At 44.1% G+C, this 18,487-nt stretch overlaps 1 protein-coding gene across 4 annotated transcripts in view; it reads right to left on the bottom strand.

The window, feature by feature from the left end:
- The window catches only part of SMG7 (SMG7 nonsense mediated mRNA decay factor), a 268,133-nt gene that overhangs the window by 182,399 nt on the left and 67,247 nt on the right, over nucleotides 1-18,487 (bottom strand). For all 4 annotated transcript variants that reach the window (XM_033915789.1, XM_033915787.1, XM_033915788.1 and 1 more), the window contains exons 4-5: nucleotides 13,415-13,547; nucleotides 4,794-4,965 (exon numbers count right to left, since the gene is read on the bottom strand). In XM_033915789.1, coding sequence (XP_033771680.1) covers nucleotides 4,794-4,965; nucleotides 13,415-13,547 — 305 coding nt within the window. The remainder of the gene's footprint in view (nucleotides 1-4,793; nucleotides 4,966-13,414; nucleotides 13,548-18,487) is intronic.

The following is an 18,487-nucleotide window of genomic DNA, read 5'->3' as shown; positions in this document are numbered from 1 at the left end:
AAGAGCTGGTGCCTCCCCCGACGCCACCCATGCTTGATAGGGGGTTCGGAAGAACTCGTCCTGCTTCCTGCTATGCCCAGGACTGGGAGGCCTCGAAGGTGGACGCCACACAGTGTCATGGGGCGGGGTAACAGGTTCCAATGGAGGCAAGTCACTAAGGGAAGCTTTCCTCGAGGGGATAGGCTCCAAGGGAGGCATATCACTAAGGGAGGCCTTCCTCGAGGGAATCGGTTCCAAAGAAGGCATAGCACTAACCGAGGACCGCCTCGAGGACCCGGACACCGCTCGCCGCTCCTCCTCACCGAGCAACGAGGTCGTGTGGCGCGGCGGAGGAGGAGGGGGTGGGCCGTCCCTCGGAACCGGATCTGGGAGGTCACCCTGGATCGAGGCAATCAGCCGGGGTCCCATGGTGGTCATGAGTTCCACAAACTGAGCCTCCAGTATGGACCGCAACGAAGCCGATATGGAGGGATCCGCACCAAAAGGGGTCTCCGCGCTCTTTCGGTGCCGCGTGCTTCTGTTTGCCAGCCTTCGGCACTTTAAGCACCACCGGTGGAACTGTAGGGGCCGATACCTGCTCCGAGGAGACGGAGGAAGGCACCAGCGCCGAAGTCGAGGCCGAAACCGGCGTGAACGATGCCGGTTTCAGAAGGCCCAAAGCAGCCGGGGAGGCAGAGGGCTTCGCCGATGAAGTCGAAGCACCAGTCGATGTCGATGTCGAAACTGACGGATCCAACGAAGCTTTCATCTTGAACATGGACTCCCACAGCAGACAGCGGCGCTTAAACGCTCTCACTGTCAACGTGGAGCAAGGCCGGCACGATTTCGGAAAGTGATCCGGTCCCAGACACTGTAAGCAGCGTCGATGAGGGTCCGTGAGCGAAATCGCGCGCTGGCACTTGCTACACTTTTTAAAACCGGTGATCGGCCGGGACATAGGCCGGAAAAGCTCCGCCGCAAGGTCAAAGGCGCGGGGCCCCAGCCACGCGGCCGACCCGGTGTCGGAAGAAAAAATTTTTTTTTTTGAAAAAAGAAATCAAAGAAATAAACAAATGCACAGGAGAGCCAAAAGAACTCAACCCGCGGCAAAACAGAAGGCAAAAAAGAGATTCAATGGGCGCAAAATTGAAGATAGACTTCTCAGCTCCGCGGAAGAAAAAGAACTGAGGAGACACGCCCGGACCATCGGGCGGGAAGGCACTGGCGCATGCGCGGTGCGGGCATCTCGAAACTTCTGAGTTTCTTCAAGCAAGACTTGCTTGTGAGACGTCCGTATCGGGGCTCTGTCGGATGACATCACCCACTAGTGAGAATACCTGCCTGCTTGTCCTGGGATAAAAAGAAGTATGCCCAACTGCACCCTAAAAACATGAAAATATAAATGTCTTTGGTACTAACACAAATACAAGAGCAGGAAACAGCATCGTTACATTATATCAGTGTTTTTCAACCTTTTTTGGGCAAAGGCACACTTGTTTCATGAAAAAAATCACGAGGCACACCACCATTAGAAAATGTTAAAAAAAATTTAACTCTGTGCCTATATTGACTATATATAAAGTAATTCTCTTGAATAGGAATCAAATAAACACAAAGAAAGTATTTTATAATTACTTTATTATGAAATATTAAATAAACAGAATAGTGAAAAATTATAAAATACTTTATTCAGTGCGAAACCTGGGCCTGTTTGGCTGAACACAAAGCTGATATTCTGGCTGGAATCGAAGAAAGACACACATGTAGCTCTTCGTCAACAGCTCTCAGTCTCTCTCTGTATTTGGTTTTTATAGCATACAAAAATAGACAAATATACCCTCCATCCTTTTTATTAAACCACAATAGCAGTTTTTAGCGTAGGGAGCTGCGCTGAATGCCCAGCGCTGCTCTTGACGCTCATAGGCTCCCTGCGCTAAAAACCACTATTGCGGTTTAGTAAAAGGTGACCATATTGTAAAATATAGACAGCAGATATAAATTCAGAACTGTGCATAGTAAGTGAAGGGAAGTTTTCATCTCTGGGAATTTACCCAGTTAACTATTAAGTTATTTGGGCAAATTCCTTTGAAAACTGTGGTAATACTGCCTCCACTTTGCTAAATTTAAAATAAAATTATTTTTCCTACCTTGTCTGGTGATTTCTGGTTGCACTTTCTTCTTCTGACTGTGCATCCAATCTTTCTTCCCTTCTATCAGCCTGTATGCTTTCTCTCCTCCACACCTCATTCCCTCCCCCAACTTTTTCTTCCTCTCTCCCTGACCTTTCTTTCTTTTTTTCTGTTTCTCTTCTTTCCTTCTGTTTCCCTGCCTGCCCCCTTTCTTTCTTTCTCCCTGCCGTTCCCCAAGCCACTGCCACTGCTGCTGCCATCGGGGAACAGGACCCACCAATGGATAACAGGCCCCAAAGCCGACGCATGCTCTCCCTGACGTCAATTCTGCAATCGGAGAGGAAGTTCCGCCCAGCCAGGCAGCGATTGGCTGGCCCGAACTTCCTCTCCGACTGCAGAATTGACGTCGGGGAGAAGAAGACTTATCGGCTCGATAGATTAGATCGCCAAGACAAAGTGAGTCCTGGGTGATCGACTCACTTTGCCTTGGCGAGCTACTGGCGCCCCTGCCTTGGGCCCCCTGTCAGCTCCGGGCCCCTGAATGCAGGACTGGTAGTACTGCCCTGATGGCGGCCCTGCGGCACACCAGGCAACATCTCGCGGCACACTAGTGTGCCGCGGAACAGCGGTTGAAAAACACTGCATTATATCATAGTTATAGATATGTATGTGTGTGTATTACTCAGTCAGCTAGTGCAGTGGTAAGCAAGCTCATTAGTCAAAAGAGCCAAATATCAGCAGTATAATGATTAAGATTTCTTTTGAGAGCCAAATTTCTTTTCAAGAACCATGTTTTAAGGAGTCGGTTTAAACTAGCTACTAACATTAAATAAAACTAGATATCATCATAATAATCTTATTGACAAAAATTTTTTTACATTAAAATAAAAAAATATGACAAAACATGCATTTAATGTGAACAATGACCTCATCAGAATAGGGATGCTGCATCAGCTGTCAGCGGCGCACGTGGAGGATTGTTCAGTCGGTAAATATTACTGCTTTTTTGAACATCTCCCCTGCTGTAGCTAGTAGGGATCTCCAAGCCTCACTAACTGACGGCCACCTCCTCTCCTCCAACTTCCCAAATTCTGTAGCTGGCAGCAATATTGCAGAGCTGCTGCCTTCTCTCCTCCCTGCCCCCCCCCACCTTGGCTTTCATGCATGCATGAAAGCAGTGGCAGCTTGAGGATATTGCCATTGGCTGCAAAGCTTGGAGATTTGGGGTTGCAGACTGAAGGGAGATGTCTTCAGGTGGCAGGGCTTGGGAATACCCAATAGCTCAAGTATTTGTAAATTGCACTCAGGCGGGGAGAAACTTTGGTGCCAATCTACTAATTTTGGGCTCCAGTCTCTCCCCTAAATCAGCTGTATATGACTCCACCACTGAATATAAAAATAATTGTGATGCACATATCCCAAAGCTAACATTCCAGTTAATAAATTCAAAATAAAACAATTTTTTCTACCTTGTTGCCTGGATATTTTGTTTTTCCATCATCTTGGTCCCAGTTTCTATTTCTGCTTTTTGTCTATCTTCAACTAATTCTCTTTCCAGGGTCTGCTGTAAATTTTTTTCTCCTCTCTTGTTCCATTTCCTCCTTATGCTTGTCTCCAACGTACTGATTTTTCCCTTTCAGCTTTCTTAACTTTTTCTTTTCTTTTCATTTCCCATCTCCTTTCCCAGCCTCCTATCTCCTGCTATCTACTCCCCATTACTACCACTGTTCTCACTGCTCTCACTCATCTCATCCACATGGCTCACCACTTTCAGAATCCCCCTCCTTCTCTCCACTGGTCAGTTTATAATTCCCTGTACCTTTCTTTCCATCCCCTTTCTTATCCAAGCTCTCTTCCCTCCTGCCCTCCCATGGGTCCATCTCTCTTCCTCTATCCCCATGGTCCAACATTTTGCTCCCTCTTTTTTCTGTTTTTCTTCTTCCCTCCCCTCCCACCTTGAGGCTGAACAATGAAATGGCCACAGGCTTAAAATTTCTCCCTACCTCCCTTCCCTCCCCAGATCCAACCTCTCTCCCTTTCTCTTCCCAACTGCCTCCCATCCCATCTCTCCCCCTGCCTGTCTCCCTCCGCAAGGTCTACCATTTCTCCCTTTCTCTTTCTGGTGTTCCATGTAAGGCCAAAACCATTATCTCTACTTTCATAAAGCCATCCTTAGTGCTGATGGAGCCCTAATTGCCAAAGAATCTCACATGGAAATTACTTTTCCTACTTTCAACTCAGTCAGAAGGATCTTTAAGCCTTGGTCATCTTAGTTAAGAATCTAACTCATCCAAAATAGCTGGCTCCCTTGCTGCAGTCGTCTGTGGGCGGCGTCGGCTCCTCACGGTTGATTCGGAAGCCTTCTCTCTTCATGATGTCAGATGGAACGCTTCTGACATGGCCGTGGATCACACGTGGGGAGCCGACACCGCCCACAGAAGACTGCAGCAAGGGAGCCAGCTATTTTGGATGAGTTTTAGGGAGCTGGCCAGAAAACTACCTGCCCGAGGGAGGCACAGAAGGGAGGGAGGGAGAAGCTGGGCCGCACAAGCCGCATTCTCTATCAGAGCTGCATGCGGCTCGCGAGCCACGGTTTGCCGACCACTGAGCTAGTATATCTTAAGGCAAGACAGAATTTAAAAACAAACAAACATTAAACTAAAGTATCACCCTCTAGAAGCTTACCGATATCTCCAAGATGGACAAGGCAGTGCTGGCAAATATAGGAGCAAGAACTGGACTGTGGCTTCACCACAGCACTAGTTTGTGTCTGTTTGTTGCTTATAATTCCAAGCTGAGAAGACTTCACACGGCAGGGCAAGTCTACGTTGAACACTGTGCAGAGCTCTTGTAGCAACTGTAGAGAAAGCAGAGTGAAGAAAACTGGAAACAGTACCAATTTATCCAACTCACCCAAACAACAACGCTGCATTATCACCCCCTATGTTTCCCCCCCCCTCACCATTCATCAGGTTAAGTCCCTCTTATCTGCATTCTTCTCTTCCACTGCCAACTGCAAACTCCGTCCCTTCTTTCTTGCCATGCCATATGCCTAGAACAGGCTGCTAGAGTCAATACATCATGCTCTGTCTCTAGCAGTATTCAAATCCAAGCTAAAAGCCCACTTTTTTGAAGCTGCTTTCAACTCTTAAGTAACCATCAGTTACCTTTACCCATCATATCATTCTTTCTGCTAGAAACACCCCAACTTTGAGATGTCCTGTCTATCCAAATTAGATTGCAAGCTCTTCTGAGCAGGGACAGTCTATTGAATGTTAAATGTACAGCACTGCGTATACCTTTCAGCGCTATAGAAATGATAAATAGTAGTAGTTATCCATGCACCAGCAGATTGCACTGACCCATTCTGCAATGTCTACCACACTCCATAGAAGTGTATCACAAACTGTGTGCCACAGCACACCAGTGTGCCTCCTGAGATTTCAGGTGTGCCACAGTACACTGGGAAAGAGGAGAGATGCCGGTGCCAGTTGACTGTCTATAGGACGTGCCTCTCGTGAAGAGAGGCACGTCCTGTAAGCAATCTCTCGACACCGGCACCTCTTCTCTCTGCCGGCCCTTCTCTCCAGTGCATGTCCTTCTTTCAGCGCAAGGCCCGTTTGAAGGGCCTTTACGCTTGTGCTGACATCAGTGTGCTGACGCCAGCGAACTTCCGGGTGTCTCAAGCCAGGAACACTAGGTTTAGTGTGCCCCGTCTCAAAAAAGTTTGTGAAACTCTGCTCTATAGTAAAGCACTTTCAACCCATTTATCCTCAGTTCATGTGCGAAGGGTTGCCATCAGACATTTTGTGAAGACTCGAGGAGCTGAAACCAGTCCAAAGGGCAAGACTTTGTATTGGAAATGTTGAGAACAAATATGGAAGTGAAGATACTTTCTGTGAGGAGGTAGGATGGATATGCAAGTGTAAGCCTTTTTAGATCTAGAGTGCATAGCCAGTCATTTTTTTCCAGTAGAGATAGAAGAGTTCCCAGACAGACCATGCAAAACCTCTCCTTCAACAAGAATTTGTTTAGGCCCCAGAATAGGCTGAAGGCTTCTGGTCTTAGGAAATAGAACCCCCTAGCCTCTCTCCCTCAGAGGAACAGGTTCTACTGCATTTAGTTGGAGAAGGAACGAGAGTTCATGGTGAAGGAGGGTCTTCTGGAGGTAGCTGAAAGGAGACTACTGGTGGGTGGTTTGGAGGTTTTCTGGGCATATCCCTGAGCGACAACTCGAAGCACCCACTGATCTGTTGTGATAAAAGACCAACATTAATGGAAGTAAACAACCTGCCTCTGATGGGGAGTTTGGCAGAATGAAGGTAAACGCTAAGAATGTAGTCAAAAGGATGACTGCTGTTTGGCCAAGGTTGAGGTTGTGATTTTTGTGTCCTTTGTTGTCTTGCATAAGGTTGTTGAGGAGCAGGCCTAGAATATGATAAAGGTGGCTAATTGTAACATCTTTTGGCATTATAATACATACATCTGGATGAGACTAGATGAGGAAGAAGATTAAGAGGAATGTGGTTTAGATAAGTCATCATAAATCAGTGTGTTTTTAGATCATATCTGCAGCTTCTTCAATTATTCCCCTCCCCTGTCTAAAATAGGTCATTTCTCTTACAAGAACATTTGAAAGGCGTTCTTGTACTGAAATTTCCAGATCAGACACTCTTAGCCAATCCAAATGCTGCATTACAATTGCCTACACAGATGTTCTGCAAGAAACATCTAAGGCATTGAAAGATTCTTTAGCCATACTGTATACTTTCTCTAAGAGAACAAAGTTTTAGACAATTGTTGAAACTGTTTTAGTTTGTCTGGAGAGATGAATTCCTCAAACTCTGACAGTTGTTTAAAGTAAGGATTTAAAAATAAGTGGACATGTAAAATTGGTAGGCCATAATTCTATTGATGAGCATAAATAATTGGAACATGCATTAGCCAAAAGAGTCCAATGTCCCGGCTTCTCTGTCTGGAGGAGCAGAAGCATAATATAGTGAGCTGCATGAACACTTGAGGGCAGATTCCACAACAATAAACAATGTTGAAGTTTGAGTTTTGTCAAACCCTGGACATTTTTGAATTCTATATATTCTGTCTATCTTTTTAGGAGCTACCTAGACTTAATTAAAATAATACCCACCCACATCCCCGCTTAACAAATATCTTATGGGAAAATGTTATCAATCATTACAAAAATCTGCTAATGGTCTCCAGATCTTCTGAAATTTACCAAAATAACCTTTCTGTGTTGCTATTATGCGCTCCATGAAACAGGTAGGGAGGGATTGGGGGGTTTTCTATTTTATTTATAATTGTTATACATAGTAAATGTATTACATAATATTTAAATTATTATAAAATATGAATATAAGAATATGTTGTACTTAAAGTGTTAAATGAAGGAAAATCAAGTGTGTATTTATAAGATCATATGAATTTTTCTGATACACTTGTTGTAATACGCAAAACTGAATAAAGAAATTATAAAAAAAAAAAAAAAAAAAAGGAGCTACCTAGACTGACAGGGAATTCTCCTAGTCCCTAAATAAGATATCTTTCATGACCCTTGCAATGGAACCTTCCTGCATTTGTTTGGTGGTGCTTCAAAGTCAAGAAGTTCAAATAGTTCAGAGCAAGGCTCCTTCTCTGATTCTATTTTGATGGGCAAAGCCTTCCCCATTTGCCTTACAAAGCCAGTAAAAACATATGCTATGTGGTGAAGACTTGCATTGTTGAGGAGGAGGGGAAGGATCAGAAGGTATATCCTAGGATTCAGTTTTCTGGCAAGTCCTCAGAGTAAAGTACTCTCTGCTAGGTGAGTCAGGAAATGTGCATCAAGTGCAGTTTCAACTGGAGGTCAATGGTCTGAGAAAGATGATAACTCCTCTACTGATAACAATGCATGGGTCAAGTGGGTCCATGCCAACTCCAATGCTTGACATTACTGCAGGCTTGGCCAAGGAAGGGATGGACATCTTTAAGGCTTGTGAAGACTGTGACTGCTGTAGTCCCAAAAGCTCTTGACTGAGCATAACCTGGATCTCCTCCTGGAGAGAATGTGCCAGTATGGGAAGAGACATCAGCATGGAAGAAGTCTGCTGAATTAGTTGTCTGGGTGTGGGAGACCTCGATGTTGAGGCAAGTGTACAAGGAGACATCTGGATAGAAGGAGAACAACTCTCAGTTTGTCAATGCTTACTATGCATCGAGGAATTTGATGTTTGGGAGGATGCAGCGGTATGCCATGAAAGGAAAAAAATGTGTGTATCTCTTAGCTTTCTTAAATGAAGATGATGTAGAGTCCTGCTTCCGTAAGGAGCCCAATGCTCTGGACATGGTAACGATGCCCAAGTCATAGAAGGCTGAGTGTCAGGTTCTGAGTCCCCCGCCATGCTCAAAGTTGTTTGTCAGCGCAGTACCGAAACGTTTTTCAAACTGAAATTTTCAGGCTTTGAGTGATCTTTTGCATACAGAGGCAAAGGACAAAGCTAATATCCCAATGTAAAGGACCCAAACACTGAACACACCATTATGTAGGTCAGAGTCTGAAATGGCCCATTACATCGAGAACATTTTTAAAGCCATTCGGTACCCTCTTACAAAGAGGGGAAAATGGCCAATGCTAAGTCGAAGGGCTCAATGGCCCAGGGAGCTTGAGTAATTAGGATGCAAAAAACAAATTGACACTCTCTGGGTAAAATACTGGAACATAATAAAAATAACAAACTGATGAAAATAATGAAAATTAAAGTATGGGAAGGCACAAAATAAGGGTTAAAATTCAATTTGCTGAAGACATAATTGAAGAAACAGCTTCTCAGCTCCATGGAAAATTAAGAACTGATAGTCTTGCGAGCCAACGTCAGACAGGAAGGCACTGGAACACACGCGGTATGAGCATTGCCAAAAGTAGCAGTGCACTTGGTAGAGTAAGAATCGGGTTCCGTACATGACATCACCAACATGTGAGAATATTATGCCTGCTTATCCTTGGAGAATATTTAAAAACATAAGAACAACCTTACTGGATCAGACTAATGGTCCATCTAGCTCAGTATCCCGAATTCACGGAGGCCAATCCAAGTCACTATCTATAGATACTAGAGCTTTAGGCAAAATAGGGGTGGTTAGTAGCAACTGTTTTCTGTTGAGTTACTGAGGATGACTGGCAAAAGACAAAAAATAATTTAAACTGCAGGGAAGGAATGTTTTGAACTGTATTTGTGTGCTAAAGGCAGGAATCTGTAATATACACTGAAAGATACCCAAATAAAGATTATTGGAGCCCTGCTGGGTTTTGGCTTCTATTGGAGCACTAGAACTTTAGAAGCCCCTTCCCCCAAACATCAGACCCAAGGAGTTTGAAAGGAAGACCCCCCACAAGTTCCAAGGGGGATGAAGAAACCACCTGCTGCAGAACAAACTGCAGCAGGATAAACACTAGCTAAAGCAAAAATGGCTATCATTTCCACCGAAGACATCGGGACCACAGGTTCCGATGTCTTGGCAGTGACGGATATCAAGTCAACTCTGGCATTCCCTTACCTCCAGGCCATGTCTCAATACTCTGTGTGATGACAGAACCAGTAGCTATACATAGCCAGCAGCTCTGCAGGAAGCAAAGTGCCCACCAGCCAGTATGCCTGGCCATGTAGGCCTGCCTGAGCCCAGGATCTGACATCTCTTGCTATTTCCTGGCTCTCTGGAGGTGCACTAGCAGGAAATTCTGAGTCTACTCTCTGGCTTTTGTTTTTGTAGTTCGTAATGCTGCAGTGGTGACTGGGAATAAATTGACCATGACAATTTAAGCAAATTTAGGCACCTGGTGGCTGGAGGAGAGCCCATGAGGAACCCACTCAAATAGGGTGAATGGGCAAGAAGGCTGGGGGGAAGACAGACCTGTACCCTTCAGGCAAAGTCCTATGGGACCGAGCCAGAGCCTCACTTAGTGGCACTAAGAAGTGTAACTAGGGACTGCAGAACCAAGTTCCATGCTTGACTATAACCCCCCTCCCCCCTTAGATTGTGAGCCCACTAGGAACAGAGAAAGTGCCTGCATATAATGTGTACAGCACTGTGAACGTCTAGTAGCACTATAGTTAGTTAGGTATGTTAAGGAACTGTGAACTTGATAACAGACATTAGACCCAACCATGTTCAAACCCAGCAGAGCAGGAGGCTAGGCCAGGCAGGAACACCATTAGCATAACTTGCTGAAGGTAGAGAAAATACTGGATTGTTCCAGGAAACACCACTGCCCTGTCTCCCTTCTTCCGATCCTATCCAAGATACTCGAGCGTGCTATTCTCCGTCGCTGCCTGGACTTCCTTTCAACTCAACAGATTCTCGATCCTCTACAATCTGGTTTTCGCCTCCAACACTCCATAGAGACTGCTCTCACTAAGATCTGCAGTGACTTGTTCATGGCCAGATCTAAGGGCCTTTACTCTATCTTTATCCTTCTTGACCTGCCTGCTGTCTTTGATACTGTAAATCACAGCTTACTACTTGATATGCTGTCCTCATTTGGATTCCGTGATTCTGTCCTCTCCTGGTTTGCTTCCTACCTTTCCCAATGCACCTTTACTGTATATATTGGTGGGTTCTCTTCTGCTGCTACCTCGCTTGTGGTTGGTGTACCCCAGGATTCTGTCTTAGGACGTCTTCTCTCTCTACACCTCTTCCCTCGGTGCCCTGATCTCCTCCCATGGCTTCCAGTATCACCTTTATGCTGATGACTCCCAGCTCTACCTCTCTACACCTGAAATTTCACCTAAAGTCCAAGAAAAAGTCTCTGCTTGTTTGGCTTACATTGCTGCCTGGATGTCCTGCCGTCATCTGAAACTAAATATGTCCAAGACTGAGTTGCTCCTCTTTCCTCCTAAACCTTCTGCTCCTCCTCCTCCTTCTCTATAAATAATACTGTCATTGTTCCAGTCTCCTATGCTCGCAACCTTGGAGTCATCTTTGATTCTGACCTCTCATTTTCTACCTATATCCAACATGTTGCTAAGACCTGTCGCTTCTATCTCTTCAATATCACCAAAATTTGCCCCTTCCTCTCTGAGCACACTACCCAGACCCTTGTCCAAGCTCTTGTAACTTCATGCTTAGATTACTGCAATCTACTCCTAACTGATATCCCTCAGTGTTGCCTCTCCCCCCTTACAATCTGTGCAAAACTCTGCTACGCAACTCATCTTCTACCAACCTCGCTATGCTCATGTCACCCCTCTCCTTAAGTCACTTCACTGGCTCCCTATCTGTCATCGTATACATTTAAAGATATTATTGCTGACCTACAAGTGTGTTCATTCTGCGACCCCTCAATATCTCTCCTCACTTCTTTCTTCTTATACACCTCCTAAAGAACTCCGTTCCTCAGATAAGTCACTCTTAACGTTATCCTTCTCCTCCACTGCCAATTCCAGACTTTGTTCCTTTCATCCAGTGTTCTCCTATGCCTGGAATAAATTACCCGAGTTTGTTCATCAAACCCCTTTCCCTTCCCTTGTTTAAAAGCAGACTGAAAACCCACCTTTTTGATATAGCTTTCAATCCTTAACCCTACTTCTCTGCCCTCCAACCCAGCCAGCTGATTAACCGTTCCCCTGAACTGTATCCATGACATCTTGTTTGGCTATTTTGCCTGTTTAGATTGTAAGCTCTTTTGAGCAGAGACTATTTTCTTACTCTTTGTGATTCTGTACAGTGCTGTGTGCGTCTGGTAACGCTATAAAGATAATTAATAAATAATAATTGTCATCTCGAAGCAGGGACTATAGATCACTTATTGTTCTACTGTCCATTTATTCTGGCATTTTGGAAATCAATATGGGGCCAAATAAATTGCTTGATAGAAAATCCAGTGGCATTATCCTATGATACTGTGCTTTTTGGCATATCAAACGAGAACTAAAAGTCAAATATAATCTAAAAACAACAGGCTTTTATTAATAATGACAGGAGTTGTCATACAACAAATTACGAGCAATTGGAAGAATTGGACGAGGCTTAATTATAGTTTTTGGTGGAATTCATTGTGTCATGTGTATAAAATGGAAAGAATATTAGCCATTCAGAAAGGGAATTTTAAGAATTTCAGGAGATTTGGGAGCCATTAGCAAAATACTGTAATGTTTAATTAATGTTTTTCCCTATGTCATGCACATCCGGGAGGGGGGAAGATGGGGGTCTGTTAGATGAATGAATTATATATTGGGGTTCATTATAGAAATGTTATGTGATTGCATTGTGATTGTTTAGGAGGGAGGGGGGATTAATTCTGAAATAGATATTAATGGAATATTAAGTGTTATTGATGTGGTATTTATTGTTACACTTACTGTAAGTTTTGAAAATAATAAAGAATTGGAAAAAAAAAAAGAAATAATTAATAATAGTAGTAGTACTTATGGGACTGATGATACTTTCCAAAAATCTCAAAAATAAATATATTACTCACCAGAGGTGGGCTAAACACTCCCGATAAACATTTCATACGAAAGGTGAAGAAAAAGCCTCAAAATTCAAATAATCAGCAGCCAACAATCAAAAAGTGATAAATGTTCAATACTGCTTCATTTCCTATCATAGGCAAAAATTTGAAAGAGGACATGGTCTGTGGAGTGTTCATCTGGTGAGTGCCATCAACATTTTGTCTGGCCAGACATTTTCATCTACGGCGTGATCTCGACCATGTTTCCTAAGCTAAGTAAACTTTTTTGTTTTTTCTTTTCCTGTGCACAGTAATGGGTTTTTTCACTCTTGGATAAATTCATTTCAGTGGTGGTGGAGTTTTTTGCCTATGATAGGAAATGAAGCAGTATTGAACGTTTACCACTTTTTGATTGTTGGCTGCTGATTATTTGAATTTTGAGGCTTTTTCTCCACCTTTTGTATGAAATGTTTATCGGGAGTGTTTAGTCCACCTCTGGTGAGTAATATATTTATTTTTGAGATTTTTGGATTTAGTTATTATTCTGATTTTTTTCTTGTGAGACTGATGATACTTTGTCAACTTAGACTTACCCAATGGATTCGAGCCCAAGGATCCCGGTGGATTTATTTATATCTTAATAAACAATCTCTTAATTTGAGGGGTGGGGAGGTCAGAACAAGGGGAATTTTATTGATTTACCCATTGCTTTTCTCAAAAAACAAAATTCTTTTGCTTTGATGGCTGTACTGCATTTGTCCACGTTTGTTATCATCTTTGCAAATTTTCAATAAAAATAAAAGAAAGAAACAGATTGTGACAACATCCTACCGTCAAATGAATCACAGCTTTCAAGACTTACCTGAGTGTAGAATCCACTGGCTGCTTCTAAGAAAAGTGACAGGTTTGCTTGCACTTCACTTCGATTTGGGTTAGCACGATTCTTCGCTTGACCTTGTAGTGTTGTAATCTGATTCTTAAAGGCATGGTTCCAGCTGAAAACAAAATGCATTGAAAATAATGCCTGAACTAAAAATATACATTGCAAGTAGTAGGCTACCCAGAATACTTGTTTTACATGTTTGTTTATATTTATTACAGGAAAGCAACAAACTGATTAGGTTCTTACCTTTGCTAATCTTCTTTCTTGTAAATCAACACTTTATTCCAGGACCAATGGGTTATTTCCGTCTACCTGCCAGGACTTTGTAGGAAGACTCAAATTTCAGAGACTTAAACCCCTCCCCCTCATCACTGTCACTTGTTCTATAAACATCATTCAGTAGCAAAGCAGCCAGGAACATTGGAAAGAATAATAACAAGAGAGAGAGGGGAACGGGAACACTCCTCAACAAGTAAGTGTATTCTGCTCACAATTAGAAATGCAAAACAGCAAAAAGTAAACATAACTGAATTAGGATATCAAACATTAGTCTAATCTAATCTAATCTTCTATTTGTGTGTTGCTCATACCTATATAGGCTCAAGGTGACTGTAAAGAGAGGCAAGAGGGGAGAGGAAGAGGAGGGAGAGAGGGGAGATGGATAGGTAGGAGAGAAAGGAAGGGGAGAGAAAAAGAGGGGATAGTGGAGGTGGGAGGGAAGGGGAGAGAGGAGAGGGTAAAGGAGATTAAGTATCGAACAGATGGGTTTTCAGTTTTCTTCGGAAGATGATGTGGCAAGGTTCAGTTCTGGTCTTTTCTGTAAGGCCATTCCATGTTTTTCCTCCTAGAAAGGTAAGAATGGAATGGAAAACTCATTTATAGTGGAGGTCTTTTGTGGATGGGAGATTTAGTAGCATCCGGTTGAGGGTTCTGCAAGAAGCAGACCTGAACGATAACAGTGCTTATAAGTAGAAACAGCATGCACTGGCAGAAGGGACTAGGGACCCCCCCAAAACTGAGTTCTAAACCCAAACAGATGGTACTCTATAAAGGCTGGTCAGAAAACAGAAATCCAGCTTACCAGTACTTGAAAGGCAGACAATCAGTGAATCAGGAAAGTGCAGGGCAGGTTCCCAGAATAATGTCTGGATTTACAAGAAAGAAGATTATCAAAAATAAGAACCTAATCTTTCGTTTTTGTACAATCCCACTTTATTCCATGACCAGTGGGATGTAACAGAGCAGTCATGGAGAATCTGGGTAGGACTGATGAGCCCGCTCCCAAAACAGAAGCACCAAACACAACATCCTGGCTAGCCACCAAATCAATCCTGTAAAACTTGGTGAACGTATGCAAAGAAAACACTTCTAGTATATCGAGCTCACACCGCAAAGGAGGTGGGGGATGTGGTTCATTCCAGCTGCCACATAAGCCACTGAAACGGCCCTACGGATTCACCTGGAAATGGTGGCCTTAGAAGCAGGCCTACCCTTGTCGCAAGGACCTGCTAGACCAAACAGATGACCAGAGAGAAGGAACTCGGAGGTGACTTTCAGATAATAATAATAATAATAACAGTTTATATACCGCAGGACCGTGAAGTTCAATGCGGTTTACAATGATTAGAAATGTTACAGATTGAATGAATAAACAAAGTTACATTGAATGAACAAACAAAGTTACAGACTTAGTGATTGATGGTTCTTGCGATCATTTGTTGAGGACTAAGATTGAATAGGTTGGTTTCCGAGTCCAAGAAGCAGCCATTGCTCTGGCGGAATGGTCGTGAAGTTCTTTCGCTAATCGCTTCCCTGCCATCAAGCAAGCGTAAAGAATGTCCTCCTGGACCCATCGAGCGAAGGAGGCTTTGGACGCCGCCATACGTTTGAGGCGTCCCATGAAGAATACAAAAAGGTGATCTAAACAACTAAAAGTTGTTAGAAACCTAGCTCGCGGAGAACGCAAAGCACTTTCAAAAAAATGCAGTGAATAAAAGCACGTCTCCCCATTTCTCCTCCCAGGAAGAAGGAAGGAAAAGTGAGATTGTCATAAAAGAAAGGATGACACCTCCTTAGAAAGAAATTGTGGTACCGTCCGAACTGACACCCCAGATTTTGTAAATCAGAAATAGGAATCCCCGCCGAACAAGGCCTACAACTCAGAAAACCGCCGAGCTGAAGCCATGGCCACAAGAAACCCCGTGTTCAACGGCACAGCCCTTTAGAGTCTCAAAAGACAATGATGAAATGAAGCCTTCAGTAAACTGCGAAGAAGTACCTTAAGACTGTACTCTGGACAGGGCTTTCTAAGAGGTGTACGAATATACCGTACTCCGTTTAGGAACTGAACTACATGAAGCTGAGAAGTAAGCGAAGAGCAATATGATAGGAAATGAAGCCTATGATAGGAAATGAAGCAGTATTGAACGTTTATCACTTTTTGATTGTTGGCTGCTGATTATTTGAAGCTGTAGGGAATTGAACCCTAAGCCCTTGGCAATACACTTGTGCCAAAAAAGAACTCTGGAAGGGTGCAAATGTTGAGAAGTACCCAAGAAAGGAAAAACCTCCAAAGGGAAGCAGAAGCCACAGGTGAAGACATCTGTATCGCCTGGATAAGAGAAGAAATAACCTGCTTCGCATAACCCTTACACGTCAGCTATGACTTTTCAAAAGCTAGGTCGCAATACCAAAGTAGTATGAATATCCATGTTGATCGGATCCTAGGTGAGCAAATCTGGAGATACCAGGAAACTCAACAGTCCGGCTGTCGAAAGACTCATCAGATCCGCATAGCAAGGATGGTGCAGCCAATCCAGAGATTCTACAAATACTGTGCCCTGAAAGCGAGCTTGAGATGGCAAATCCAAGCCATCATCAGCCAGGGGAAAACACTGAAAAAAAGAGAAACCAGAGGCGAGAAAGAAGCCACGCTGCTACCCCCTCTGACTCCCACTCCCTGTGCCCGCCGAAGAAGCTAGGAAGCTTAGAATTTTGAGACGAGGCCATGAGGTCTAGTTCCAGGAGATCTCACTTCCATAAAAAGAGCTGGAACGCCTGAGCCAAAATTCTCAATATCCAGGATGTAGAAGATTTCACTATTACTAACATTTACACTTTCTAGAGCATCAGGCGCTACAAAGCCAAGCAGAAACCGATAACGTGGAAGAAATGTGGTCGACTTTGAAAGCCACCATACAAGAAGCGACTAACCGCTATGTTAAATCAGTAAGTAAACAGCGAAGGAACAATAAGCCACAGTGGTTCTCTGCGGAGATTTCAGACCTCATCAAGGAGAAGAAAAAAGCTTTCATCTCTTACAAACAATCAGGGAAACAGGACTCTAGGGAAGTCTATCTGGCCAAGTCAAAAGACGTCAAAACAGCAGTAAGGGAGGCCAAATTCCGCATGGAGGAGTTTCTAGCGAAGAACATCCAGAAAGGAGATAAATCCTTCTTCAGGTATATCAGTGACAGAAATAAGAACTCAGGCAGGATAGTACGTCTTAGGAAACCAGACGGAAACTATGTAGAAACAGACTCGGAAAAAGCCCAACTTTTAAATGAATACTTCTGCTCAGTCTTCATTTGCGAGGCGCCAGGACTCGGCCCTCAGCTACAGACAAGGGCTGATGCAGTTGACCCATTTAGTAATTTCGAGTTTACACCCAGCGGTGTCTACTGCGAGCTATCAAAGCTTAAGGTTAACAAGGCAATGGGGCCTGACAACCTACACCCCAGGGTGCTCAGGGAGTTGTGTGATGTCTTGGCGGAACCGTTATCCGCGCTCTTCAATCTCTCCCTTAGTACGGGTAACGTCCCGTTGGACTGGAAGACGGCTAACGTCATTCCACTCCACAAGAAAGGCTCCAAAATGGAGACGGCAAACTACAGACCGGTGAGTCTCACATCAATAGTGTGCAAACTAATGGAAACTCTAATCAAACGCCAATTGGACAAGATCCTGAACGAGGAGAATCTACGGGACCCCCGTCAACATGGATTTACTAAGGGGAGATCCTGCCAATCCAACCTGATAAGCTTCTTTGACTGGGTGACGAGGAAGCTGGATGTTGGGGAGTCCCTGGACATCGTATACCTGGACTTCAGTAAAGCATTCGATAGAGTACCACACCGCAGGTTGCTGAGCAAGATGAGTTCTATAGGATTAGGCGACACATTGACGAAATGGGTTGGGAATTGGCTTGGAGGTAGGCTTCAGAGGGTGGTGGTGAATGGCACCCCCTCCGAAACGACGGAGGTGATCAGTGGAGTGCCGCAGGGCTCAGTCCTGGGCCCGATCCTATTCAACATCTTTATAAGAGACTTGACTGAAGGGCTGCGAGGCAAAATAACATTATTCGCTGATGCCGCCAAACTAAGCAACGTCGTAGGCAAAAGCACAACAGACATAAATTCAATGCCCGACAACATGACGCACGACCTACTCCTACTGGAACACTGGTCTAGGTCCTGGCAACTCAGCTTCAATGCCAAAAAATGCAAAGTCATACACCTGGGCAGCCAAAATCCATGCAAGACTTACACCCTTAATGGTGAGATCCTGACAAGAACTGAAGCAGAACGAGACTTAGGGGTGATAGTCAGTGAGAACATGAAGACTGCCAATCAAGTGGAGCAAGCTTCATCCAAGGCAAGGCAAATCATTGGTTGCATACGCAGGAGTTTCGTCAGCCGTAAGCCTGAAGTCATTATGCCATTGTATAGATCCATGGTGAGACCCCACCTGGAGTAATGTGTGCAATTCTGGAGGTCGCATTACCGTAAGGATGTGCTGAGGTTTGAGTCGGTCCAGAGAATGGCCACATGGATGGTCTCGGGACTCAAGGAACTCCCGTACGTGGAACGGCTGGATAAATTGCAGGTGTACTCACTCGAGGAACGCAGAGAGAGGGGTGACATGATTGAGACATTCAAGTATCTCACGGACCGCATCGAGGTGGAAGAAGATATCTTCATTTTCAAGGGTCCCGCGACAACAAGGGGGCATCCGTGGAAAATCAGGGGCGGGAAACTGCACGGGGACACCAGG

Source organism: Geotrypetes seraphini, chromosome 12 (assembly GCF_902459505.1).
Source record: "Geotrypetes seraphini chromosome 12, aGeoSer1.1, whole genome shotgun sequence".
Lineage (NCBI taxonomy): Eukaryota > Metazoa > Chordata > Amphibia > Gymnophiona > Dermophiidae > Geotrypetes > Geotrypetes seraphini.
Note: the sequence above shows the minus strand (reverse complement) of the source record. Positions and strands in the feature narration are given on the sequence as shown.